At 35.4% G+C, this 23,304-nt stretch overlaps 4 protein-coding genes across 4 annotated transcripts; 2 read left to right on the top strand and 2 right to left on the bottom strand.

Annotated features, from left to right (window-relative positions):
* Positions 1–921: 921 nt before the first annotated feature.
* Positions 922–7,074, top strand: LOC132283708 (protein transport protein Sec61 subunit gamma). The gene is made up of 3 exons (XM_059785709.1): positions 922–1,087; positions 1,222–1,338; positions 6,682–7,074. The coding sequence occupies exons 1-2, from the start codon at positions 994–996 to the stop codon at positions 1,335–1,337; spliced, it is 210 nt and encodes a 69-aa protein (XP_059641692.1). The 5' UTR covers positions 922–993; the 3' UTR covers position 1,338; positions 6,682–7,074.
* A 2,052-nt stretch (positions 7,075–9,126) lies between these two features.
* On the bottom strand, positions 9,127–13,388 carry LOC132282753 (large ribosomal subunit protein bL27c). The gene is made up of 3 exons (XM_059784532.1): positions 12,950–13,388; positions 9,558–9,659; positions 9,127–9,473 (listed from the first exon to the last, which is right to left on the bottom strand). The coding sequence occupies exons 1-3, from the start codon at positions 13,241–13,243 to the stop codon at positions 9,294–9,296; spliced, it is 576 nt and encodes a 191-aa protein (XP_059640515.1). The 5' UTR covers positions 13,244–13,388; the 3' UTR covers positions 9,127–9,293.
* Positions 13,389–14,433: 1,045 nt separating this feature from the next.
* LOC132285800 (arabinogalactan O-methyltransferase 1-like) lies at positions 14,434–15,689 on the top strand. Its single transcript, XM_059788027.1, has one exon. It carries the CDS (start codon positions 14,762–14,764, stop codon positions 15,626–15,628), a length of 867 nt encoding a protein of 288 aa, XP_059644010.1. The 5' UTR covers positions 14,434–14,761; the 3' UTR covers positions 15,629–15,689.
* An 860-nt stretch (positions 15,690–16,549) lies between these two features.
* Positions 16,550–22,261, bottom strand: LOC132283936 (uncharacterized). Its single transcript, XM_059785981.1, has 9 exons — positions 21,999–22,261; positions 21,152–21,267; positions 20,557–20,610; positions 20,431–20,455; positions 20,110–20,232; positions 19,411–19,577; positions 19,125–19,194; positions 18,616–18,714; positions 16,550–17,008 (listed from the first exon to the last, which is right to left on the bottom strand). The coding sequence occupies exons 1-9, from the start codon at positions 22,185–22,187 to the stop codon at positions 16,928–16,930; spliced, it is 924 nt and encodes a 307-aa protein (XP_059641964.1). The 5' UTR covers positions 22,188–22,261; the 3' UTR covers positions 16,550–16,927.
* Positions 22,262–23,304: the final 1,043 nt, after the last annotated feature.

Below are 23,304 nucleotides of genomic sequence, written 5' to 3'. Positions count from 1 at the left end.
TTTCACTTTCAGTTTCAGACTTCACTTTCATACGCTATATCCGACACTGATAGATCTGACCATCGATTTTTTACAAAATCCCAGTATATGTGGTTTCTTTAGTGGTCGAAGGTTATCCCAAAAGGTATTTCTCTAAGATCCCCTCAGTTTTGCTACTCTTTCTAGGTCTTGGCTTCATAGATTGGTAATTTTTATACATAGATTTTCTGTCTTTATCCTTTTTTGGTCTGTTTCTGTAATAAAGATTGAACTCACCTACATGGATTTGATGGGTTTGATTCAGTGTTTTCCACCTTTGTCTGTAGGATTTAAAGAGATACTTGGGTTAGGGTTAGATATTGTCTTCATCTAGCTATATATCTTTCTCTCTTTATACACAGAGATCCAATAGGCAATAATTCTATATTTTTTGTTTTAGTTTTTTTTTTAAATATGTTTGCTTCTTCTTCTTGATATCTCTATCTAAAATACAAAACATTCCTTTTTTTCCCGATAAATTGGGGTTTCTAAATATTGTTTCCATTTTACGAATCTATTTCCATTTTCTTTCTCAATCTATGATAACTTAGGGGTTTCTTTTATTTATTTATTTTATGGCTGATTTTATTGTGGGATTGATACGACGATGATGTGGTTCTGCAGATTTATGTGGTGCTGCAGATTGATACTATTTTCTTTCTCAGATTTATGTGATTCTACAGAACTTGTGTAGAATCAAAATATCAAAAAATTTGAAAATTTTAAATTTAACGGGTTATGGGGTGGGAGGCGGTTACGAGAATTAGAAGCAAAAACTTAAATAATTATGGAGCAATTTCGGGGTACCAAAATTAAACGGGGCGGGGATGGGGAATGGAATACCCGCCCCAAACCGCCCCATTGCCATCCCTGGTGGGGTATATCTATTTCACTGATGAATTTATTAGATTGTTGAACATTCAGATCTGAGCTCTCTCCATTTGTTGTTCTCGTCTCTCTCAAGAAATACAACGGATGGATGCCCTAGATTCCGTATTCGATCCATTAAGAGAGTTCGCCAAGGACAGCGTTCGCTTGGTCAAGAGGTGCCACAAGCCCGATCGCAAAGGTAACAACATATATATCTTTAATTGCTTTTATGCCTTAGGGTTTCAGTCGATCTCGCTTTTGTTCTTCATTGGGCATGATGCTATAATCTTTGATTGAATGATCTGATCTGAGATATACTGTTCTGACTTGTAGAATTTACGAAGGTGGCGTTCCGGACGGCGATTGGATTCGTGGTGATGGGATTCGTTGGCTTCTTCGTGAAGCTGATTTTCATCCCTATCAACAATATCATCGTCGGATCTGTTTGAGGTAATGTTCTTCACATGCTCTTCAATTCCGTATATAATGCACTTCTTTTAATTTCTTTTATTTGAAGTAATTATCACCATGTATCTGGTTGAGACTTACCGCATGCAATTGCAGTCTCGAATTCTTCTGTTCTTGAGGTTGTTTTTTGTTCTATAAAAACGAGTTGATTGTAGCTTTGTGGTTCTTTGAATTTAATCATAATTTTGTATGGTTAATTTAAAATCTTATGTGTTTTTATGAAGAAGTTTTGTTTATCGAAGCCTTTTTCTTTATATGATCTCTGTCTTGTTATTTTGTAGTTTAGAGGTAATACAGTTCTGTTTGGACAAGTGATACCTTTCAGAACTAGGACCATACAAAAGTTGAAATATTGTTTGTTTTCCTGTATCCACCCTTCTATGACAGTAATGAATGATATTCATGGATGTTTGAGGATGGTGTTATATTGATGTAAACATTGTTAATGGAAGGCAGGCTGGTCGACATTTTTTTCTTTTCTTTTTTTTTAGGACTGACATGAAATTCTTTAGAAGTTTATGTTGATGAATAATAATCATTACAACTTGGGCTGTGAATTTCTCATTGCAGTATAAGCTGTAATCTGTCTACTTAACTAATTCAATCTCTTGCATGTGTTCATCTATAAAACTTGGCTAACTAATGTGTTGAGGGCTTGGTTGGGTTTTATCCAAAAATCTTATCATTCTGGATGGAGCATGTAAATGTGTCTATATCAGCTTTCATGGTACATGATATGAGTATTCATTACAAGGTCATGTTCGTGGTTTTTTTTTTTATTTGACAATGATGTTATCCAGTTTTTATTGCATTATTGGCAAAGACTCCCAAATTTTTACAGTGACTTTCTTTGTTCGAAGCAATGCTTTGAAACTAAATTGCTTGTTGCATAAACCAGATGTTCAGACATGCATAGTGGGAACATTCACATTCAAACTGCAAGGTTATGCAGTCAGTCATTCATTCCAAAAACAGAATATTAAATATTAAATTAAGTTTATGGGCACCTACATGAAACTTGGGTTCCTTGCTCTCATCTTGCTTGGGTCCCTGGTTCACGTCCCAAATTCAAAAACCCTACTTTTGAACCACTGAGGCTTTGTCCAAGTGGTATCTCCCTTCTCCTTCCAAATGAAAGATTAAAGTTTCAAGTTCCCACAATAATGGGGGGTGTGTGACTTAGGGGCCCAACTTGGGCTGGCCAACCTAGCCCGAAATTTTTGAGACTTGGGATTTTAAATTCACAAATCGGGCCCAAATCAAGTTAGGGGTTTTCAAAGGCCAGACTTTTTCGGGTTGGGTTCTGGCTCGACCCGAACCCAACCCAAAACCCAAAATTAAAAAAAACTTTCATATATATTTTTTTCACCTTCCAAATCTGTGATATATACATGTATCTATACATGGGTTTATATCATTTACTGAATCTTTGACATATATATATATATATTTCTATCTATATATGTGATTGAAGAGAGAAATTGGTAAATAGAGAAAAGGATCAAGGAGTTGCCGTTTGGAGATAGCGGTTGCCGCCAAGGGCAACCTCTTTGGTCTCCGCCGGTGACAATGGTGGTCATTGACGGTGACTTTGTGTCGCCGTCCAAGACGAACACCAGGTCGCTCTCCAGCAACCTGGTTGACAGAAGAAGCAACAGCGGTAGGGTCACTCCTATTTCCAGCGACTGGAACCCTGCACCGGACAGGAGAATGCTTTGCCGGAGAAGAAGGATAATAGTTGCCGTATGGCACCTTGGTTGTTGATGTAAGGAAGCGACCCTTTGGGTCGTAGTTCCGGCAGCATCTCGCTACTATTACTGGTTGGTGCTTCCCCCCCCCCCCCCCCCCTCCCCCTCCGGCCCGGGGCATTTGCTGGGGGCTTGTGCAAAGATTTCCCATGTACACAAATTGTTTTAGGGTCTGTTTGGTTAGACAGAAAATTTTATGGAAAGTGAAAGAAAGGAAAATCAAGTTTCTATCATGCATTTGGTTAACAGGAAATATTTTGAAGAAAGTTGTAAGAAAATATTATTTTATTAGTTTGGATGGCATGAAAAGGAAAAGAAAATGATACTACTTACCGAAAATACCCTTATAATTTTAAATAGTAAAAAAATAAATAAATTTATGTTTGATAAATATTATGTATACTTAATTATTTATTTTAGTAAGGAAATAGTGAAATATGAATAAAATAGTTTGTGATAGCATAATACAATTTTTTTTTGATTTCTCCTTTCTCTATATATATTCTGTTCCTGTGTAGACTTGAATTCTCGATCTTTTATTTTTTAAGGTAAGAAAAATAAGCTTTTGGTAGAGTGGACTATCAAAGTTCAAGTATTTATTTCCTCTTTACGTTAGTTTTAATTTTATTATTTATTATTTATTTGTAAATTATGTAACTAGATACTATATATCTAATTACAACTTTCTCACTGAGAAAATAAAGTCATAGACAGATTATGTAAATTATTTATGAATCATCAATTATTTATTTCAAGATAATGCTTGATGTTAGGTATGAAACAAATTATGTTAAGATAATGTAGACTAGTTTTCACCTAACACTCTTATTATCAATAAATAGTTATGTATCTATATAATAACTCTTTATCATTATCGATTATAGAAAAAAAATATTTTACTTATTTAAGACATTTCAAAAAAAAATGAAAAAAAATAATTCAGTAATAAAAGGAAAAAATTAATTAATTTTGGATGCACATATAAAAAAATCTAAACAATTTAATTAGTAATACATGATTTTATAAAAAAGCAATTTATAGAAGAAAGAAACTCTCCTTTTCAAAGAAGTCTATGTAATTAAGTAAAGAAAAAGAGAGACAATTAACATGGGTATAATAGGAAAGTAATATATAAAGTGCACAAGTTTTGCGAGAAAGTGAATTTCCCTGTGTTTTTTGCACGAAAAGTTCTTAGGAAAATTTTTAGATGCGGGAATCCTACTTTCCCCAAAACTTTCACTTTCCCTCTAACCAAACTTCCAAAAAATTTAAATATTTTCCTTTTCTTTTCTTTTCTGTTTACTTGACGCTAACCAAATGGACCCTTAGGGTTTTATTTGGAGTAATTTAAAAATATAAATTTATTTAATAACAAATAAAAAAGAAAAGTTTTCTTACTTTTAAATAAAATAAGGTAAGTTTTATATTTTTGTATTAATAAAAATAAATTTAGAGTTGAAAAAACATAAAAATTAATAATTGAATACTTGATAAAAAAATATTAGTAATGAATTAAAAATTTGATGTTTCAAACGGGAAAAAGAAACAATGTAATTTGCATATTTGTTTGTAAGATAAAGATTAAAAAAAAAAAAAAAAAGTTGAACGGGTCAGACCCTCTGGCCCGAACGCATTCAAATTCGGGTTACTGTTAGAGCCCACCTTTTTTTACATCTAGTTGGCCGAACCCAACCCAACTTTGGGTTGAGGTTGGGTTGGGACTGGACTGGTTTGCGCCAGCCCAACTTGTAGCCCTAGTGTGACTTGCAAAAAGAATATTTTTTTTTAAAAAGAAAAAAGTGTTGAAGTAACTTTGAGAATATGGTCTACATGGCTGCTACAAACCCTACAAAATGCTTTTTGTTGGATTGGAGAAAATTGTCTTTTCCTTTATATATTGAACATAGCTTCTGCTATTTTATGTGTTTAAAAAGTTATGTTTCTTAGTTTTTCAAAACTGATGATTGAACACAAGCAGTTTAGTGCATCTTTCCACTCTTTAAATTTAATTGACAATGGCAGCTAATTCAATGATTAACCTTAGCCTCACTTCCCAGTGGAAGCAATTTTTACTTTTGGATGCAACTTGAGGTAATTTTTAAATTCAATAGTTGTAGCCTTCATGCACCCTAAAATTTGGGTAGAATGGTTAGCACTTGACATTGCTGGTCATTAAATTTTTTTCCTTTCATCAACCTTTGTTCCCTTCCCTCTATTTTGGTTCTCATTTAGGTTGTAGGTTTTAAGAGGGATAATCCTATATTTCTTTTAAATCGAATGGCTTGAGTGCAAATTTGCAAGGATATGCATATCTCTTACATCTATGGATTGTAGGCTCTCCAATACAACAGACTAATGATAAATGTGGTTATATCACAAACAATTATAATAATGAGACCATAAGAAGGTGAGGTGGAAGAAGGGGAAAAACCAAACGAACACATGGGATTTGAAGGAAGGCAGGAATAGGATGTGCTTCAGACAAGGATTCTTACGGGTATTGAATCTGGTATTAATGGTGGAGTAATGGCAAGACAACCTGCCTTTGCTGTCCTGGACTTGGCCTTAACATCCTAGTGGCTGGTCAAAGTCCGTTGGGTAATGTTCTCATCGGTCCATTAGTTACTTGTTGGTTCTTTGGATCTTATCTCCCCCCTAACTACTCCTTGTAGAGTGCTTTTCTGATATCCCCATTAATGGTGATTGGTTGAGCATTAATGGCGGTGGTTGGGGCAAAGTCATGTATTTTTAGAGGTCCTTGTCAAGGCACATGGGTTCCCATCCTTGGGTTTAGGTCGAACACGAGTGTAGGGACGAACTTTAATTCCCATCCTTGCCTAGGTTTAGTATTCTGTTGAGTGACTCTAGCCCAAGGGCGCCCTAGCAGTTGTGAGCGGTGCCTTTGGAGCTCCTAGTAGATCAGGGTTTATCTGAGGGGAAGAGTTCATTCGAGTTTATCAGTTGGGAAGTACTACTTGAACCTGTCTGAGGAGAAGAGCTCTTTAGGATTTTAAGTGGCTTGAGATTTTATCTGATAGAATGAACTACTCGAACCCGAGGTATATCTGAGGGGAAGAGCTCCTCGGGATTTTAAATAGCTCGAGGTTTATCTGCAGAAAATAACTTGAACTCGAGATTTATCCAAGGGAAAGAATGCCTCGGGATTTTAAGTAGCTTTATCTGCGGGGAAGACCTCCTCGAACCCCAGGATTATTTGAAGGGAAGACCTCCTCCTCAGGGGTTTGGTGAGTTGTCCGTTAATAGTATTATATTTGCCGTTTTGGTTGTGTGTGGGGAACACCTATCATAGATAAACTCACTCTGAAGGAAAAGAACTTACATATGATAGTAGCTACGCTATACTTCAATAATAAAAGGGCATGATTTGATTGAAGTAGGAGTTTTCACACGTGTATCTTGCTGTGTGTATTTGTATATTCATTGTTTTCTTTCTATTAAGAAAAATTATGTACTGAATTTGTACAATAATGTTGAAAAAGTTACTAATTTGTTTCAACTATATCCTTGCCTTTTGCTATTCTGGGGCTACTAATTATGATTATTTTTAAAACTGTAGGTCATGGGAAAATGAAGCTGCAAAATACACAGGGAGGAACGGTTCACTTTCTGTAGGAAATTTTCCTTTTGAGAATAGTTAAATTTCTGGAGAACTAGCCTTCTGTTTTGTTTTTAAAACTTTTCTTACTGATATAACAGTCTCTGCCCCTTTTTTGTTCGGTGCTGTTGTTAGTTGGTTGACTTTTTTGCTGGTCGTTTTTCATTTTGGGGTAAGTCAAGTGAAAAACACTCTTGTTCTGATGATTGAAACTCTCAACTTTCCATTTGGAAGAGAAAGAGATGCCACTTCGGTGGTTAAATGGACCAATTTCATTGCATGAACCATTGCAATGTCATATTGGTTGCTAGATGATGAGTTTAATAAAACAGAATACTTGTAGTTTCGTTCCTATGTTGTATTTGGTTTCTTTTATGGCTTTCTGCGGTCGAAACCTGAGCTCGACAGATTGATTTGAGTTAGTTTTTTCTCCATTATGATGAGGTTCCAGAAACATGAGTGGAAACATACATTGTATTGTATGGATCAACAATTTCTACTATCTTCATTTTATTTGTTAATTTATGTCATTCGTAATTGGCTACCCAATATTAGAGAGACAGCGTCTTAACATTTCATGGTGTCTTCGTTTTTAAAAAACAAAAAACTCTCGGTAAATTTTTTTTTTTTTTAAATTATTATTATTATTTTAAATAACGTTATTTAACCAAAATATTGCTTTGCAAGTCAAAAGACAAACGGAAAGAAATGCCACTCTCAGGGAAAGACCCGACAGGCCTGCCCAGGGCGAGGCCCAATGAATATGTAAAGGGCGAGGCCCAATGAATATGTAAAAGCATCTCTAATGCAAAATGCTATATTTTTATAATAAATTTATATTTTGAGTTTGAGAGGTTATTTGAGAGTTGCTATATGAAAAATATGAGAGGTCTTTTGAGAGGCCATTTGAAAGAGCATTGGAAACCAAAATTCAGCTGAGGCCTGCTTCTTACCCCCGCAGGAAAAAGCACACTTAGGAGCAGCTTCTTACACCCGCAGGAAAAAACAAACACACTTAGGAGCAGCACTACCAATCGCTAAATGATATTTTTGGTCATTTTTCAAAGATTTTTGGCCTTTGTCAGAAGCACTCTATTGTGGTATATGTCAAACGCATAATTTTTTTTTTCTGTCGCAAAATTAAAATGATCCATAATATAGTTGTGCAACCTTACAATGCAGATCTTATTTGTCCCAGATGCTTAAGATGTCATAAACAGTGTTTTCATGACACACCAATGCACCATCCAAAATGCCTCTTCTCTGAGTCCGAACAATAATGACTTGGGTAGTGCGGCCCTGGGAATTGTCCTAGTCCATCAATTTCTCTCAATTACATTACTTATTCAGTTGAACCCTAGCTATACAAAGTCTTATCATATTTGATGTGAACATTTTTAAACTTACTACATTTGACATAAAAACTCAGCATCTTTATGCTCAAGGGTGGCTCAATGTTATTCGAGGCCTTAAGCGAAAAAAATAAAGTGACCTTTTAATTAAATTTACTCATATATTTATGCCAATATTATGCTAATTATTTGTTTTGTGATTTTTAAACCTATCACTAAATTTTTTCCAAACTCTAGTAAAATCATTAATATTGGCCATGTGTTTTCTAATAGTCACATTTAACAATATAAATAAAAATTATAAACAAAATATATAATTTTATGATAACAAAAATTAATAAAACTATAAACTAATTTAAGTTATAGAATAATAGAAACCGATTTCGAATAAATTGGCCTAATACTCCAATAAATTCTTTAATAGAATATAAGTGTATTCAAAATCTTATTTTACAGAGTGAGATTGTAAATTATAACAGTGGAGAAGATGAAAATATATATATATATATATATATATATATATAATATGAGAGAGGAGAAAAAATATGAGTGAAAAAAAAAAAAAGGTTAATAGGAGTTTTAGAAAAATATAAAAAATTTCACCAATTTTCACTAATATATATTTAATAATTAGTGTGTATACATACTGATGTAATGAGGGTGAGAGAGCCAAAAAAAAAAAAAAAATTATAATAATACGATAGAAATATTTTGGACACACTTTGTATTTGTTAAGGTTTAATAATATAAGAAAATAAAATATTTAGGTAAGTTGTAATATATAAAGAAAAAAAAAATTGGGGGCCCTCAAAAAAAAGATAAAGAATATAAATCTTTTATGTCAACTGTCAAATTTCTCTATGCGTTAAAGTTTAATAATTAAAGGAAATACTATAATTATTTTAGAAAAGTTATAATATATAAAAAAATAAAAAATTATGGGACCTTCTTATTGCTGCGGCTTTAGGCTTTAGGCTTTAGACTACCGCCTAAGGCTCCAGCCGCCCCTGTTTATGCTCACTTCTTCAATGAAAATGATGAACGCAACACCTAATGATTTTGAAAGTAGTTGCCACTTGAAATCAGTAAGGTCTTCACTTCTCAACAAGAATAACAACAAATGCAAAAAGAATGATAGGAAGTTAGTGAAGGAAACCTTGGTCTACATGGTCTGTTTACATTTTAAAGCAATAAATTCAGAATAGAAGACACCTTCCAAGATCAGCAAACTGGATTGTTGTCTGCATTCTCACTGGCTGAAGCGAGTACTAGCTGGGGCTGGTCAACAATACCTTCCCTTCTTGCTTTCCTGCGTTCACGCTGCAGTCTGAAGGACTCTCTCTTCCTCACTCTATAACTGTTGGGGTTTTCAGGCTGCACAACACGCGGATAAACACTCACCTGGAGATTACAGAAAGCACATCTGAGTTAGGTTCAATGCCTAGTTTTCCTAAGCATAAAAAATTGAGAACATTAAAAGCTGACCTTTTTCCTGTCAGGCCCATACTTTTCAAATTTGACCAATCCATCAATTAAGGAAAAGATAGTATGGTCTTTGCCAAGCCCAACATTCTTTCCTGGATGGAACTGAAAATGTCATGGAGAAAAATTAAGGCAATTGCTTATGAAGAATAAGTTTTGCTGTGGAACTATTGTATAGGCTATATAATTCAGGTAAATATGCATTATGTAATCGATGTTAAAGATTAATGGCATGCTATGTTTACGGGGATAACTGGGAGAGCCATCAGCAAGAACGGAAGTTAGTAAGATCACTCCCCTCAAACCTGCTGAAAACATACACAACAGGTACAGGCAAACTGAAACTTGTTTATACTTGGGACGTCAATATAACCGGTATATGATGCAAGGCATCCTATAAGCCAAAATGACCACCCAACCCACAGAACATAATAAAAAGGAAAAGCTGTGAATTATGAATTTGCATGCACTACAGTAGATAGAGACTCAATAGCAACAATACCTATCAATTAACTGTATTCTTTTTCTGTTTGAAACTTGACTAAATTGAGTTTAAAATGATACATAGAAACATTCATGGGATGGTAACCTATGATTAGCCACTGTATTAATCTTCTCAACAAGGTTCTGCATGACTATGCAGGCAGATTTCCTAGTGGTGTAGTGAATAAATTCAGACAGCATCCAGAGAAGTACCAAGGCGCCTAATTAGCTGCCAACAACTATGCTACCAGCTTGACATACCACCTAGGTTCATCAAGGTGTTCTAGCAACATTGCAAGATTCAAAATTAAGCTTTCCTTTTGGAGAGGTGAAATAAAAAAGAAAAAACTTATCAAAAATAAGTTTAAAAAAAAAAAAGAAAAAAAGAAAAAGAAAGACAAAGGCAAAGAAAAAAAGGATTTTTCTTCCAAATAAATCCAGTTGATCATCCAATGTGTTTCTATGGTGGGGTTTCATCATCTAATAATTTCCCAATGTTTCTCCCCTTCAATCTACTTCACACTGCCATTCAAGAGCCTAGGAAAGTGGAATCATCAAACAGAACCTCAAAATTCCTTTTAACACATAAACCCACCAGACATGTTTCTAGCATTTAGCGCATGGAGTCCACAAGATAAAAGTGTAAACCATGCATCTTATGTCTGCCATCAGAAGTGGAATAAGTACGAATTTAGACCTTTGAGAGCTTGAAAAGGATGTTAAAGCAATTCAGAATAGTCCCATCGATCCTGCTTTTAAATAATCGAAGTGGAACTTCGATCACTAGGTTTAAGTTATGGTGAAATGTTGAGCAACGTTTGTCCATGATTTATAACACAGAATGCTAGAGTCTCCTTTTTCTTTTAGGTAGGTAAGCAACACGTGCATACACACACCACTGTCACAACTGGGGCTCAAACTGCTCACCTCCTCTTTGGGTAGGAGTGCTCGTACACCTGGGCCAATGGCCCGGTGGTAGAATGCTAGAACCTCTCTCCGCCGATAATCATCAAACTATCCATAAGAAACTCCCTTAGCTTGTTTCTTTTGATAAGAAAAAAAATCAAGAGATGTGAAGAGAGGGAAGGAAAAAATAGAAGCCAGAGAAGCACCACATTTGAACAGATATACAGTTTCAAACAAAAAGAACTTCAAAGAAAGCCCACATCCCAAAGAATCATGCAATGATGGAACTCCCCATGAGTTTTAAAACCACAAAGTCTTTAATATATATATTTTCATCTGATGAACAGGTAATACTTTTCCTCAAGGGCGAGTCTGTCCCTTTAGAGAGACAACACAAGGCATAAGGGCACTGCTTCCAAGCCTTAGTATTTTGTGGACAACCCCATTGCCAGCTACTGATAAGCTCCATGACCAGCACAGCGATTTTGACCATCCAGCATTTAGACCATAAGTGAAGAGTAAAAGATCAAATCTCATTTGCTAGGTACCAATTGGACTCAAGCTGCCTCATTTTTCACACAATTTTTTCACTGGGAAACAAGAACTACTACAACAAAGGAAAGGACAAAGCTCAATGGGTCATGTTCATGAACCCATGAGGACTAACCAATAAAAAGATAAGGTAACTAATACAACCAAAAGAAGAACTGGTATCTCTGCTATTCTTCAATGGCTACTCAAGGAAAAAGTTCCCAAGCGCCATGAATTTCACTTTAGCTCTCAGCACTCAATGTCTTAGATGTTTGCCTATTTCTCTTCCAAGCACTACACTGTGAAGTAGCTCCTTTTTGAAAAAAATAATCCTTCCATTGCCGGCCCTAATCTACCAACCTGAGAGCAATTCACTTGCCAGAAAATTCCATCACGTCTTAAAGTTTGGGAAACCCAAAGATTTTGTGCCCTGAATGAGAAGAGCTGTATTGGCCGCTACCTCCGCACATAAGACATCTATTTACCATTTTTGTACTTATAAAATGGTCCACTGTCAAACTACTTTTCCCAACCACAAACCAAGCCAAGAGGGCCACTTTGGAAGGAGATAAAGGTATCACACCTTATGTGGCTCAGTCATGTATAAATGTGGAGGAGACCGTAAAATAAAAGAGAGCAGTGATTCTTACTTGTATGACTATTGTATTAAGAATTTAATATTATTATCCTGGACCTGAAATGTCTTAAATCTTTTTTAGGAATCCCAGTAAACTAAGTTATCGCCTCTAGAAAGCCATAATATGTTATGTGAGACACTCTCATTACTTATATCCTGGTGGTAGAACAGTGAAAAACAGCATTTTGGCAAACATTAACATCTTTTCATTAATACACAACAAATGCACACAGCTAGAAGTCACTAGAAGCAGTAGCTTCAACATGTGCCATGAGTATTGGAGTTCATAAATATTGAACTTGGATTAACTGATGCAAAGGTCACGTTCTATAATCCTATTGAGATAAGGTCATTTTTTATGCAATTAAAAACAAATTTCGTAGAACTTTTGACTATATATTATTATCTGCTTCTTCTCATTCATGTGCATGTCAGAAGAAATCATAACAGAGCAGCTGATGGATATGAATTCAGTATTCACTTGTTTACCTATGCTTCTTTCTTGCATTTTTGTCTTATGACCTACTTGTGGCGGCTAGGGCTACCATATGTAATCATTTCTTTCATGTTTAGACATGAATAATCCAATATCCAAGAACGTTTGCCGGAGGTTTTTCACGACTGCGTAAAGGAAAAGCAGAAACAACTACGAGAACATAGTCATACAACTTTGAATTTTTCAATCAAAATTGCAGCGAATGCGATAACACAAAAACGAAAGGAAATTGAGCTACAATTAGAAGATGAATCAAATTATATTTGTGCATATCAGAAAATTCAGAATCATTCAGGTCTCAAAAAGCTAAAAATCAACTCAATGAGAGATTAATGATCAAACCTTAGTTCCGCGCTGCCGAATGATAATCGCGCCGGGCTTGGCGACTTGATCACCGTAAATCTTGACGCCAAGCCTTTGCCCTTTGGAATCTCGACCGTTCTTGGTACTTCCTGCACCTTTCTTGTGTGCAGACTCAATCGTCAATGGAAATTGCAGAGGAAACGACACCGATGCCTTGTGCCCTACATTGATCGATCCAAAGTCTCCTTTGAAGAACGAAGATGATGAGCTTGAAGATAACGAGAGTCCACTCAAAGCCCCAACCAAATTAAAAATCGTAGTTGTCGCTGCCATCACTCTGCAAATTAGACAATTGTAAACACATATATATGTATATATACGCACAGAGACAGACTAGTGATTGTGTGGGGTTTGCTGTGCTTTAGTGTGAGAAATGCAGGGATAGGGTTTTGAAAAGAGGGAGAGATGGAACATTAAAACCTTATCTGTTGGTGTTGACGAATTATGTACGCACACCGTAGCATAATGCCAGTGATGTGCCACGTCTCCATAGATGAGACCCGTCGAGTTATTTATTAGATTCAGTTATTGGTGATACATAATAATTTTGTCCAAACATTTTTCACTTACCCTTTAGGCTACAAGTAATCAAAACGGTACAATTACATGAAATTTTTTATTTTTTATTTTTCTTGAACGAACTGTTGTGTCATTGGCTTCAAAGTAATGTTAAAAATAATGGTGTAAAAGTACTTGAAAAAAGTCTTCTCCTTTCTCAAAAAAAAAAAAAAAATCCAATTAGTAGTTATTTTTTCAAGTTAATGGGACGAATTTTTTAGGTGATAATATTCACACTCTTCAATTTTTATTTATTTTTACTTACAATTTGTATGTTTTTTAAAAAGTAAAATAACATAATTACTCTTACCATACACTCTGAAAAGTACAATTACATTCTACTTCAATTATTAAAACAAAAATAAACAAAATAAAATATTCAAATAGAATGCTAATAGAAAAACAAGAGCAATGTGTCAATTTTCTATAGGAAAATGCTATGATGAAACCGCTCTTACATCACCTCGGACTCTTATCTGTTACAGTAATATTATTTTGTCAGATAATGTTAAACATCACCCTTATCTTACACTAGTCTTTTTAATATGTTACAAAATTTCTGAAAAGCTATGTTTGCACCTAAATTCCAAGCAGTGGCGCAGAAAAAAGCAGCAACTGTTGTGAGATCAGAAGTGGTGGATTGTGTATGGTTTGGGCCTCCAAGCATGAGCCCGAAAACTGGTTTTTTACTAATGGAAAAGATATGTACCCTGGGAGTTTTAGAATTGCACTTCATTGTCCAAACACACACCCGTTGGAGATTCGAATCCCAATACTAACTTACTATATCATTCTAGATATAACAAGTACACGATTTGCACGCAGTTAGATTGCCAAATCCTCGAAATATAGTTGCCACTTTAATTGCTATTAATTCGGTAGAAGACGTCCTTGTCGCAGAGGAGATATCTGTCCGAGTATAGAGGACGTATTGGTCAAACATACTTTAGTTACTGATTCACCAAATTAAGAAGCACAAGCCCACTTACAGTTACAGACAAACAAATATTCATTTTTTTTTTTTTTTTTTTTTTAAACAAACAGACCTTTGTGCAGACTCTTTGCTTCAACAGATAGATTTCCAACACGTACCCCGATACCCAAAAGCTCCACCGATCTCATACCACTAAATAACCAATTCTCTTCACATCACGTTCAAGTCAGTTACAACAATTGTTACCGTCCAATTCATCAGATAGAGGAAGTACGTATATTCATAATAAATATACAGAGATGAAGAATCGCAATAGCAATAACGTCCTTGGCAAGCCATTCTTCATCACATTGGTCATCGCCGTCGCCATAACTGGAACGCTAATGGTGGTGAGCTTGAGCCGAACGGGAGGAAACACCACCACCTCCTTCCTGTGCACATTCGCGGGGTTTCGGCCCCAGGCCGACCCCTCCGACACGACGCCCAGCCAGTTCCTGGCGATCCTCCACTACGCCACGTCACGCGTGGTCCCACAGCAAACAGCTTCCGAGATCAGAGTCACCTTCGACGTCCTCCAACTCCTCTACCCCTGCAACTTCCTAATCTTCGGCCTCGGCCACGACTCCCTCATGTGGTCCTCCTTCAATCCACGTGGCACCACACTATTCCTCGAGGAAGACATCAAGTGGGTCCACAGGATCCTCACAAACGGGCCCTCCCTACGCGTCCTACCCGTCCACTACAACACGCGCCTGTCGGATGCCGATCAACTTATGAAGACGTACAAGTCGAAGCAGCACTGCGTGCCGCCTGACGTGTACCTGAAGGGTAACACCCGGTGTAAGCTAGCGCTGAGTGACATGCCGGATGAGGTATATAATAAGCAGTGGGACGTGATATTGATCGACGGGCCGAGAGGTTATTTTCAGGAGACGCCGGGGCGGATGGCATCCATATTCACGGCGGCGGTGATGGCGAGGACTAGGGTGCGGCCGGGAGTGACACATGTTATACTTCACGATGTGGATAGGAAGGTTGAGAAGGAGTTTGCGATGGAGTTCTTGTGTGCAAAGTATCGGGTGAAGGCTGTGGATAGGCTTTGGCACTTTGAGATACCGCCTGCGTCTAAGTGGAGCACTGGTAAACTCACTACTGCTTTTTGCTGAAATCAAATTAATGTGATCCATGTTTTTGGGCTTCTTTAATTAGGTGATTGATTAGTGCTTTTCTTTGTTGCTTGTTAAATTTATAGATCCAACTTTAAAGCTATAGAATGAGTTGTGAGTCGTGAATTCTGAGCTCCTAAGCACGAAATTCTTCCAAAACAAAGGAAAAAAGAAATGTGGAAAATGGGATTTGAACCCACACCCTTTCATAATCTCGGCCATCTCCACATTTGTTTGCAAATATATTCCAAATGAAAAATGAAAAACCTTAGGAATGCCGAGTGAAATGCTGATTCACAAGAAATATTGAAAATAATAATAATAATGTCTATGGAAATTCTACATCAAAACAAGTAAAACCAGTTATTCGCACACAAAGTAAACTAAGATAACAGTAGGCTACCACCAATTATTACTTTCAACAGAAATAATAATGCCAAACATTCAATTATTTATTGCACAAAAAAGGAAATTTCTTGATTAATATACGGAAAACCAGCATATGATTCAATAAAATGCAAATTAAGGCAAATTTCAAACGGGAATAACAACTTCTATGGATGATATTATTAGTTGCAGTCTTGCAGACTTGCAGTATTGATCTTACAACTTTCTATTGATGCATGGATGGTGTTAATTTGAAAATTTATTATATCTTCACCAAGTGAGAACTAGCATGTTGACTAGATTCATATCATGGAGAGGATGGACTTTACAACTGCCATCCTGTTGGGCCTACCGGGATGGGCTTGATTTTTTCAGCCAGGCTGGACTGGGCTGTTGACTGCTAGGTCCGTTACTTTGCCCTTTACTTATTTCAGTTTTTTATTACCTAAGCTGTAAAAGCTTTATATGTGAGATGGTGCGAGTAAAAACCTAGACAGAAAATGCGTTGAAAGTTAAATCTTATGCTACCGCTAGTTAGAAAAAACAAGAAAACTGTAGTATTTGTTATCCAGTGATTAATACATATTAAGGACAATAGACCAATTTGCTGTCACAATTTAATTGGACCACATTGTTCTCACATGCCACTTGCAAATTTGCGTTCTACAAACATGTTCAGAATAAATTCTACTGTTGTTCCATTTCTGAACCAAGCATCAAACTAGCATTTACAAGTCACAAATCCTAGTTACTTCCAACTTTTTGATGCGCGTGTTAACCGTGTTATGGTACTTTCTCAGGCCAGGATATGATACATCAAAGCAAGTAAAACCAGCTATTCACACTCAAGTTTATCGGTTATTAACTTGTATGCTGACCCTGTACAAGATTTGCCAAGATCACGATACGCTTTTAAGTAGCATAAGGGATGAGGTCTTCATCATGTAAAGTAGAATCTTCATCTTCTGCTATCATCCACTGTTGTCTAGGCCCCTGTTAACCATAACCAATTATCACTTTCAACAGAAATAAAGATAATGGCAATACATTGAATTATTTATAGCACAAAAAAAGTGAATTTCTTGAGTAATATACAAACCTCATCTGGTATCACCAGGAAAAACCAGCATATGATTCAATAAGAAGCAAACTAAAGCAAATGACTGATTATCACTTTCAACAGAAATAAAGATAATGGCAATACATTGAATTATTTATAGCACAAAAAAAGTGAAGTGAATTTCTTGATTAATATATAAACCTCATCTGGTGTCACCAGGAAAAACCAGCATATGATTCAATAAGAAGCAAACTAAAGCAAATTACTGAAGCACGGGAACAAACATACAGCCAGCCAGTGGCTCGCTACGTTGGAGTGCCTTTTAAACCATCCCATATTTCTATACGCAATCAGCGGCTTGCCTATCATTCTTTAGTTTGTTCACCAACTTTTTTTCATTTCATTTAACTTCTCCATTTAGAATCTTAGATAATTGTAAAATCTCTTCAAGTCATCTTAATATGTGATTCGGCATCATATCAGCTTTGCTTCTATCGTTTTATTCATATTTCCTACACTAAACATGTCTCTTTTGACATTTCAACTTCATCCATTGCAAAATAGTGTGCCTAAAACCTTCCCACTTTAATTGAAAAGGATATAAAAAGAATGTAATGAAAAGGAATTGAGTATGAAATTAATGTGTAACCACCCCCATCCCCCCCCACCCCCCCCAAAAAAAAAAAAAAGCCACACACAACCCAAACTCATTTTTATTTACTTATTGAAATTTTTCAATGCACAATAATCACTTAGAAAATTTCCCACTTAAAAAAGGTCAGATATCCTTTAATTGAAAAGGATATAAAAAGAATGTAATGAACAGGAATTAATGAGTCCAACCCCCCACCCACCCAAAACCACACACAACCCAAACAAATAGACAAGGTAAAAATGACAACGGTGTTCGAGGCTTCAAGCTCCTTAGCAGAATCATTTTTATTTTTTTATTTATTTTTTGAAATTTTTCAATGATTTCTCTTTTAACTCCTTTTTATGACACGACACAATAATCACTTAGAAAATTTCCCACTTAAAAAAGGTCAGATTTTAAAGTTACATAGACGTGACTTATGCTGAATGTGCTTATATAATTACTGATTAGTAATTCAATTTTACAAATTCAGCTGTTAAGGTCATGAGAAAAGTAATTCATTACAAAAACTTTTTACTAAATTTTTAGCTTTGTCAAACAGCAAACATGCTTTAAAAAGAGCCAAGATTCCTTTTTCCAAAAAATGGCGGACAAGGTTTAGCATTCCAAGATTTACATCCTGCTCTAAATTTTCCCATTTCCCATATTTGAAGAGAGCGAGCTCATTTTACAAAAGCTTGATCGTATTTACATACAAAGAAATGACCGGATGATGCAAAAAGTGGTAATGCTGAAACCCAACTATAAATTTATCAAGATAAGGAAATTCTGCTCCCAGTGAGCATACCAATTCTGGACGACTGAATGATGCAAAAAACAGAAGCGCATGAAATGTGATTAGAATTGTGCAGTATATAGCAGATTGTAAATAGTTGAATTAGTTACCTTTCCTTGCCGAATAATTCTTGGAAAACTCCCCGTCATATCAACTACAGTAGATGGATCAGCCACTCTAACACCAGCATCGACGACAAAATCCAGACCCTAAATATATTAAACAGAGCAAGTCAAGATCTAGAACAATAATTAAGACAATAAAAATGATTCTGATTACAACTACTTGGAGTCTTTTGAAAACCAAGTGAATCCCAGTAACAGTATGTTGCTCATTAGAGCAAATCAAATAAATAAATAACTTTATTTAGAGTTGAGGTATTGTCCGATAACTTATTTAAATTTAAAAAATAAGCCATCTTTCTTGGAATCCTAATTGTGTTACACAAAAGAAAATCATTATAAAATATTTGAAGATACACGTAATTTAACTATTTAGAGAATATGCAATACAAATTTTTTAATTTTCATGGGGATCGAACTGTTTCAGCTTACTAATAACCTTAAAAGTTATCATACACTAGATAAAACTAAATAAGCCTTAACAAAAGAGACTATACCTCTGGTCCATATATATCGGCTATTACAACAGGATCTATCATCCACTCATTTTCCTTCGGCGACTTTACACTAAGGCAAGTAATATACATCCAGTATAAGAACATAATAACATGTTAGAGAACAACCAGCAGATAAAGCATATTATAACTAATAAGCTGCTAAATCATCAATTAAATGGAGGATGGGGAAGCATTTGAAATTTAGCTACATTTGCAGCCTAGTAATAATATTGAGGAAAACAAGACGAGGCTGAATTACAAAAGCAGTTAAATAATCAACTAATACCTTGTAGATATCAAAGGTGCATCCATCTTCTCCAATATTGCTTGACAAACAGCATCATCAGGCATGCGGACTCCAACACTTTTCCTTGACACGTATTTGGAAACTTTAGTGCCATATCTTGTACACTGCTTTGGCAGTTCTTTACTTGCAGTTAAGATGAAAGTATACTGTTACATGAATGGGAAGTTATGAGTCCAAATTTTCTGCTTTAGAAGTTTGAGGAACCTACAGTACCCAAACACACCAAGTCATCAGCAATATAGTCCACCTTCGTCATAGTATCATTCGAGCATGAACGCACACTTGCAAAGGAAACAGGCCCAACATTCAACAGATTGCACCCACAAACTTTATATCTTCATGGTAACCATGAAAATTCATAGTGTTGCAGCCCTGCGGACTTGGTTTTGAATTTTATGACAATTTCTCTACCCATAATGGGGGGAGAAGAAGAAGAAATAAATAGAAGGTAACCACAGGAATCAAACTTTTTGGGTGGGGGAAATAACCAGCTGCTAGGTGCAAACAGATTGAATGACGGGTCCTGCTCCCACGAATGTGTGCTACATGTAACGGATTGTCTCCGTTAGACTGGCTCTGGGGTGTACCAAATGGGTAATTATATTTCTTTCTCAAAAATATAGTTAAAATAATAATGATGATGATAATGGCGATGATCATTTCAGCAATTATCCTTACAGGCCCAGGCAAGCAATGCTTAACGTCTCGAAAAATGTTTGTAACACCCTGACCATTACCACGAGGGAATCCGGTTGTATACGTATCGATGTCATGGAAGGAATGACATAAGATGCTAAGAGGCTGCAAAGTAATACAAGGACATCAGAAAGCATAAATACTACAGCTACATATAAAAATGATGTAAATCAGAGCGTAAACCATCTAGTCACTGAGGCAACAAGTGTTTAAACATGTCCTATCCAGTGGCTAGTTCAATGGCATAACGAATTATCCTTAACCACAATAAAGTCGGGTCAGGAAGGAATCAAAAATGCTTGCCTTGGAAGTTTCTATGCTTTTTATTCTGCAAACAGGATACAATCACATTGTCACTAAAGGAGTTAAGAAGGTATATACTTAATAGTTAAGATCTTAAAAGCAACCGAAAGAAACAATAGCATCTACCTCCGCAGGCGCTCAATGGCTAAGTGGCTTTTCAGATCACAAGCTATTGCATACCTATCCACAAGAAAAACATTTAGTTGTTAAATAAGAAGAAAATTATCAAAAGGAGACAATAAGACATTAAATCAAATGAAGAAAATAACGAATGAAGAAGTAATCACCAACATTCAAATCACAACAATACACGTCAAACAGTACAATGATAAGCATATTTTTCTTTGATATATTAAGTTTTGTATTCTGTTCTTTTTATTAGTAACAACATGCAGAAAATTCCGATAACCTTCAAGGGAATTCTTCTACTTTTGGTATCAACAAAAAAAGGACATTCCACGTGTGATCCCCGTTAACTGGAGATGCCAAGAGGGACGAACATTTTACAAACCTAATATTTGGCATTATTTGTACAAAGTATCACGGCACCAAGCAATGACTCAGAAATCATGATGGAAATCTGGCAGCATTGAACTTTTATATTCAACCAAGATGCTGATAGCTTGTCTAAAAAACAATATCGCATCAATACAATAATTTAAACCAATGGCTGATGTAGTATGAGCTAAGGGGGAGGAGGTAAACAAGGAGAGCAACATACACAGTATCAGTAGGAATGACCCCAACAGCTCCCTCTTTGAGACATTGGATAACTGGATCCAATTTCCAACTATCTGCTCCTGATGGATCAACTTCAATGTAAAGCAAGCCATCCTCCTGATATTTAAAAAAAAAAAAAATCAGGATTAGAATGAGGATTCACATCTGATACCTACTCAATCTTTAATGCCTTTTTGACAACTCAATCAAAATTCTATCATATTGAGAGAGCAGCTAGGTATAATTTTCTTCGGCTGATTAACATAGATTTTGTCATTTCCATCTAACACTTTCTGTTTCCATCACTAAATCGATCACTTGTTAAAATGTAAATTGTAATGTTTTAACGGTGATAAATAAAATTAAAATAAAAATTTTCATCACTAAATTGATCAATTGTTAGCATGTACTTTTACATGTAAAGTTATACTTTAAGACGGAAAAAAAATGTTCAAAATTGTCCATAGCTGATAAAATAGAAAAAACCCTTTTAACACTTCAATAATATTTTTTTAAAAGATCATATTAATAAGAAACCATAAATATCAATAAAGAATTAGAAAAACAAATTTAAAAAGTTAATCTTATTTAACTCCTAAATAGACCTTGTTTGTTTAAGCGAATGTTTGGAACACCTGAATTTCAATTGAATTCAACAAGTCGACGAAATGCAACCTACAACGATGGTCAGTTTAAGCGTAAAACCTATTATTGGAAGCAGAAAATTAAAATTGTGGATAAGCAGCAAAACATGGTTTAGAAGCAGAGTTGGTCCTCGTCTAGAACAAAAACATACCCTAAAATAAGATGCGATCAGATAGAGATAAGAGTAATAGTGAGGAAGTAACCTTGGTGAAGCGAGGGGCAGAATATTTCAGACGTTTAGGGTTTCTCTTAACAGCAGCCAACGGCAAGAACCGGACTCGTGGAGGTTCGACGGTACGGAACGAAACGCGGCTCGGGAACGGGTTGAGAGAGCGGAGGAACGAGAGTGACGCAATGGAAACGCCACCGCATACCGTCGCTTCTGACGCCATTCTCCGGCTCAACTCAAGTGAGAGTGACAGAGATGCCTCGTGAAATGGATGGACATCGTGTGCTTCAATTAAACGACGCCGTTAGCATTTTAGAGCACCCAATATTTTCTCCTGCCTTTGTGATGTTGAAATAGACCTCACCTTTCATCTTTTGATTAGGGTCCGTGTGGTTAGACAGAAAATTTTATGAAAAGTGAAAAAAAGAAAAATCAAGTTTCTATCATGTATTTGGTTAGCAGGAAATATTTTGAAGAAAGTTATAAGAAAATATTATTTTAATAGTTTAGATAGCATGAAAAGAAAAAGAAAATGATTCTACTTATCCAAAATACTTTTATAATTTTAAATAGTAAAAAATAAATAAATTTATGTTTGATAAATATTATTTATACTTAATTATTTATTTTAGTAAGAAAATAGTGAAATATGGAATAGAATAGTATGTGATATCATAATATAATTTTTTTTGTTTTCTCCTCTCTCTATATATATTCACTTGTTCCTGTGTAAACTTGCATTCTCGATCTTTAAGATAAGAAAAATAAGTTTTTGATAAAGTGGACTATCAAAGTTTAAGTATTTATTTTCTCTTTATGTTAGTTTTAATTTTATTTTTTATTATTTATTTATAAATGATGTAACTGAATACTAATATACGGACCCTTAAGGGTTATGAAATATGGACACGAATACGGACATAGACACAGACATGGGACACGAGTACGATACGATACGGATACGGTGATACGACAAATTTTAAAAAAATAGGACACAGACACGGCAAGGATATGGCAATAAAATAATAATATAATTATTTTTTTCTCAATTTTTCATTTATATTCATAAATATAATCTATTTAAACTAGTCTCGCCATATATCTCATATTTCTTTATTTATTTATTATTTTTGAAAGATTAATCAATTTTATATAATAATGTAGATAATTAGGTGGGCTTTAGCCTAGGCTAAAAATACATGCAACTAAACAAGTTTTAGTAAGCTGTAGTCAATAGGCCCAAAAAGAAATGATCAAAAAATGTATGGCCATAGTAGGCCCAGAGAGACGGCCCATAGGGCAAACTTCTAGGTCAATCTGCCACATCCAAGACCTTCTAG

This window comes from Cornus florida, unplaced genomic scaffold (genome assembly GCF_030987335.1).
Source record: "Cornus florida cultivar Cherokee Brave unplaced genomic scaffold, ASM3098733v1 CherokeeBrave_3.0.0_Hap2_Chr11, whole genome shotgun sequence".
Classification (NCBI taxonomy): domain Eukaryota; kingdom Viridiplantae; phylum Streptophyta; class Magnoliopsida; order Cornales; family Cornaceae; genus Cornus; species Cornus florida.
Note: the sequence above shows the minus strand (reverse complement) of the source record. Positions and strands in the feature narration are given on the sequence as shown.

Bases quoted from the DNA above. Each gene is read 5' to 3' on its own strand.
- LOC132283708 (XM_059785709.1), top strand. From the start codon at position 994: ATGGATGCCCTAGATTCCGTATTCGATCCATTAAGAGAGTTCGCCAAG. The intron at 1,088-1,221 runs GTAACAACATAT...TCTGACTTGTAG, and splicing joins CCACAAGCCCGATCGCAAAG to AATTTACGAAGGTGGCGTTC.
- LOC132282753 (XM_059784532.1), bottom strand. From the start codon at position 13,243: ATGGCAGCGACAACTACGATTTTTAATTTGGTTGGGGCTTTGAGTGGA. The intron at 9,660-12,949 runs GTTTGATCATTA...TGACATTTTCAG, and splicing joins TTCGGCAGCGCGGAACTAAG to TTCCATCCAGGAAAGAATGT. The intron at 9,474-9,557 runs GTCAGCTTTTAA...TGTAATCTCCAG, and splicing joins ATGGGCCTGACAGGAAAAAG to GTGAGTGTTTATCCGCGTGT.
- LOC132285800 (XM_059788027.1), top strand. From the start codon at position 14,762: ATGAAGAATCGCAATAGCAATAACGTCCTTGGCAAGCCATTCTTCATC.
- LOC132283936 (XM_059785981.1), bottom strand. From the start codon at position 22,187: ATGGCGTCAGAAGCGACGGTATGCGGTGGCGTTTCCATTGCGTCACTC. The intron at 20,456-20,556 runs GTAGATGCTATT...TCCTGTTTGCAG, and splicing joins GCCATTGAGCGCCTGCGGAG to AATAAAAAGCATAGAAACTT. The intron at 17,009-18,615 runs GTAACTAATTCA...TATGGTTAACAG, and splicing joins GAATTATTCGGCAAGGAAAG to GGGCCTAGACAACAGTGGAT.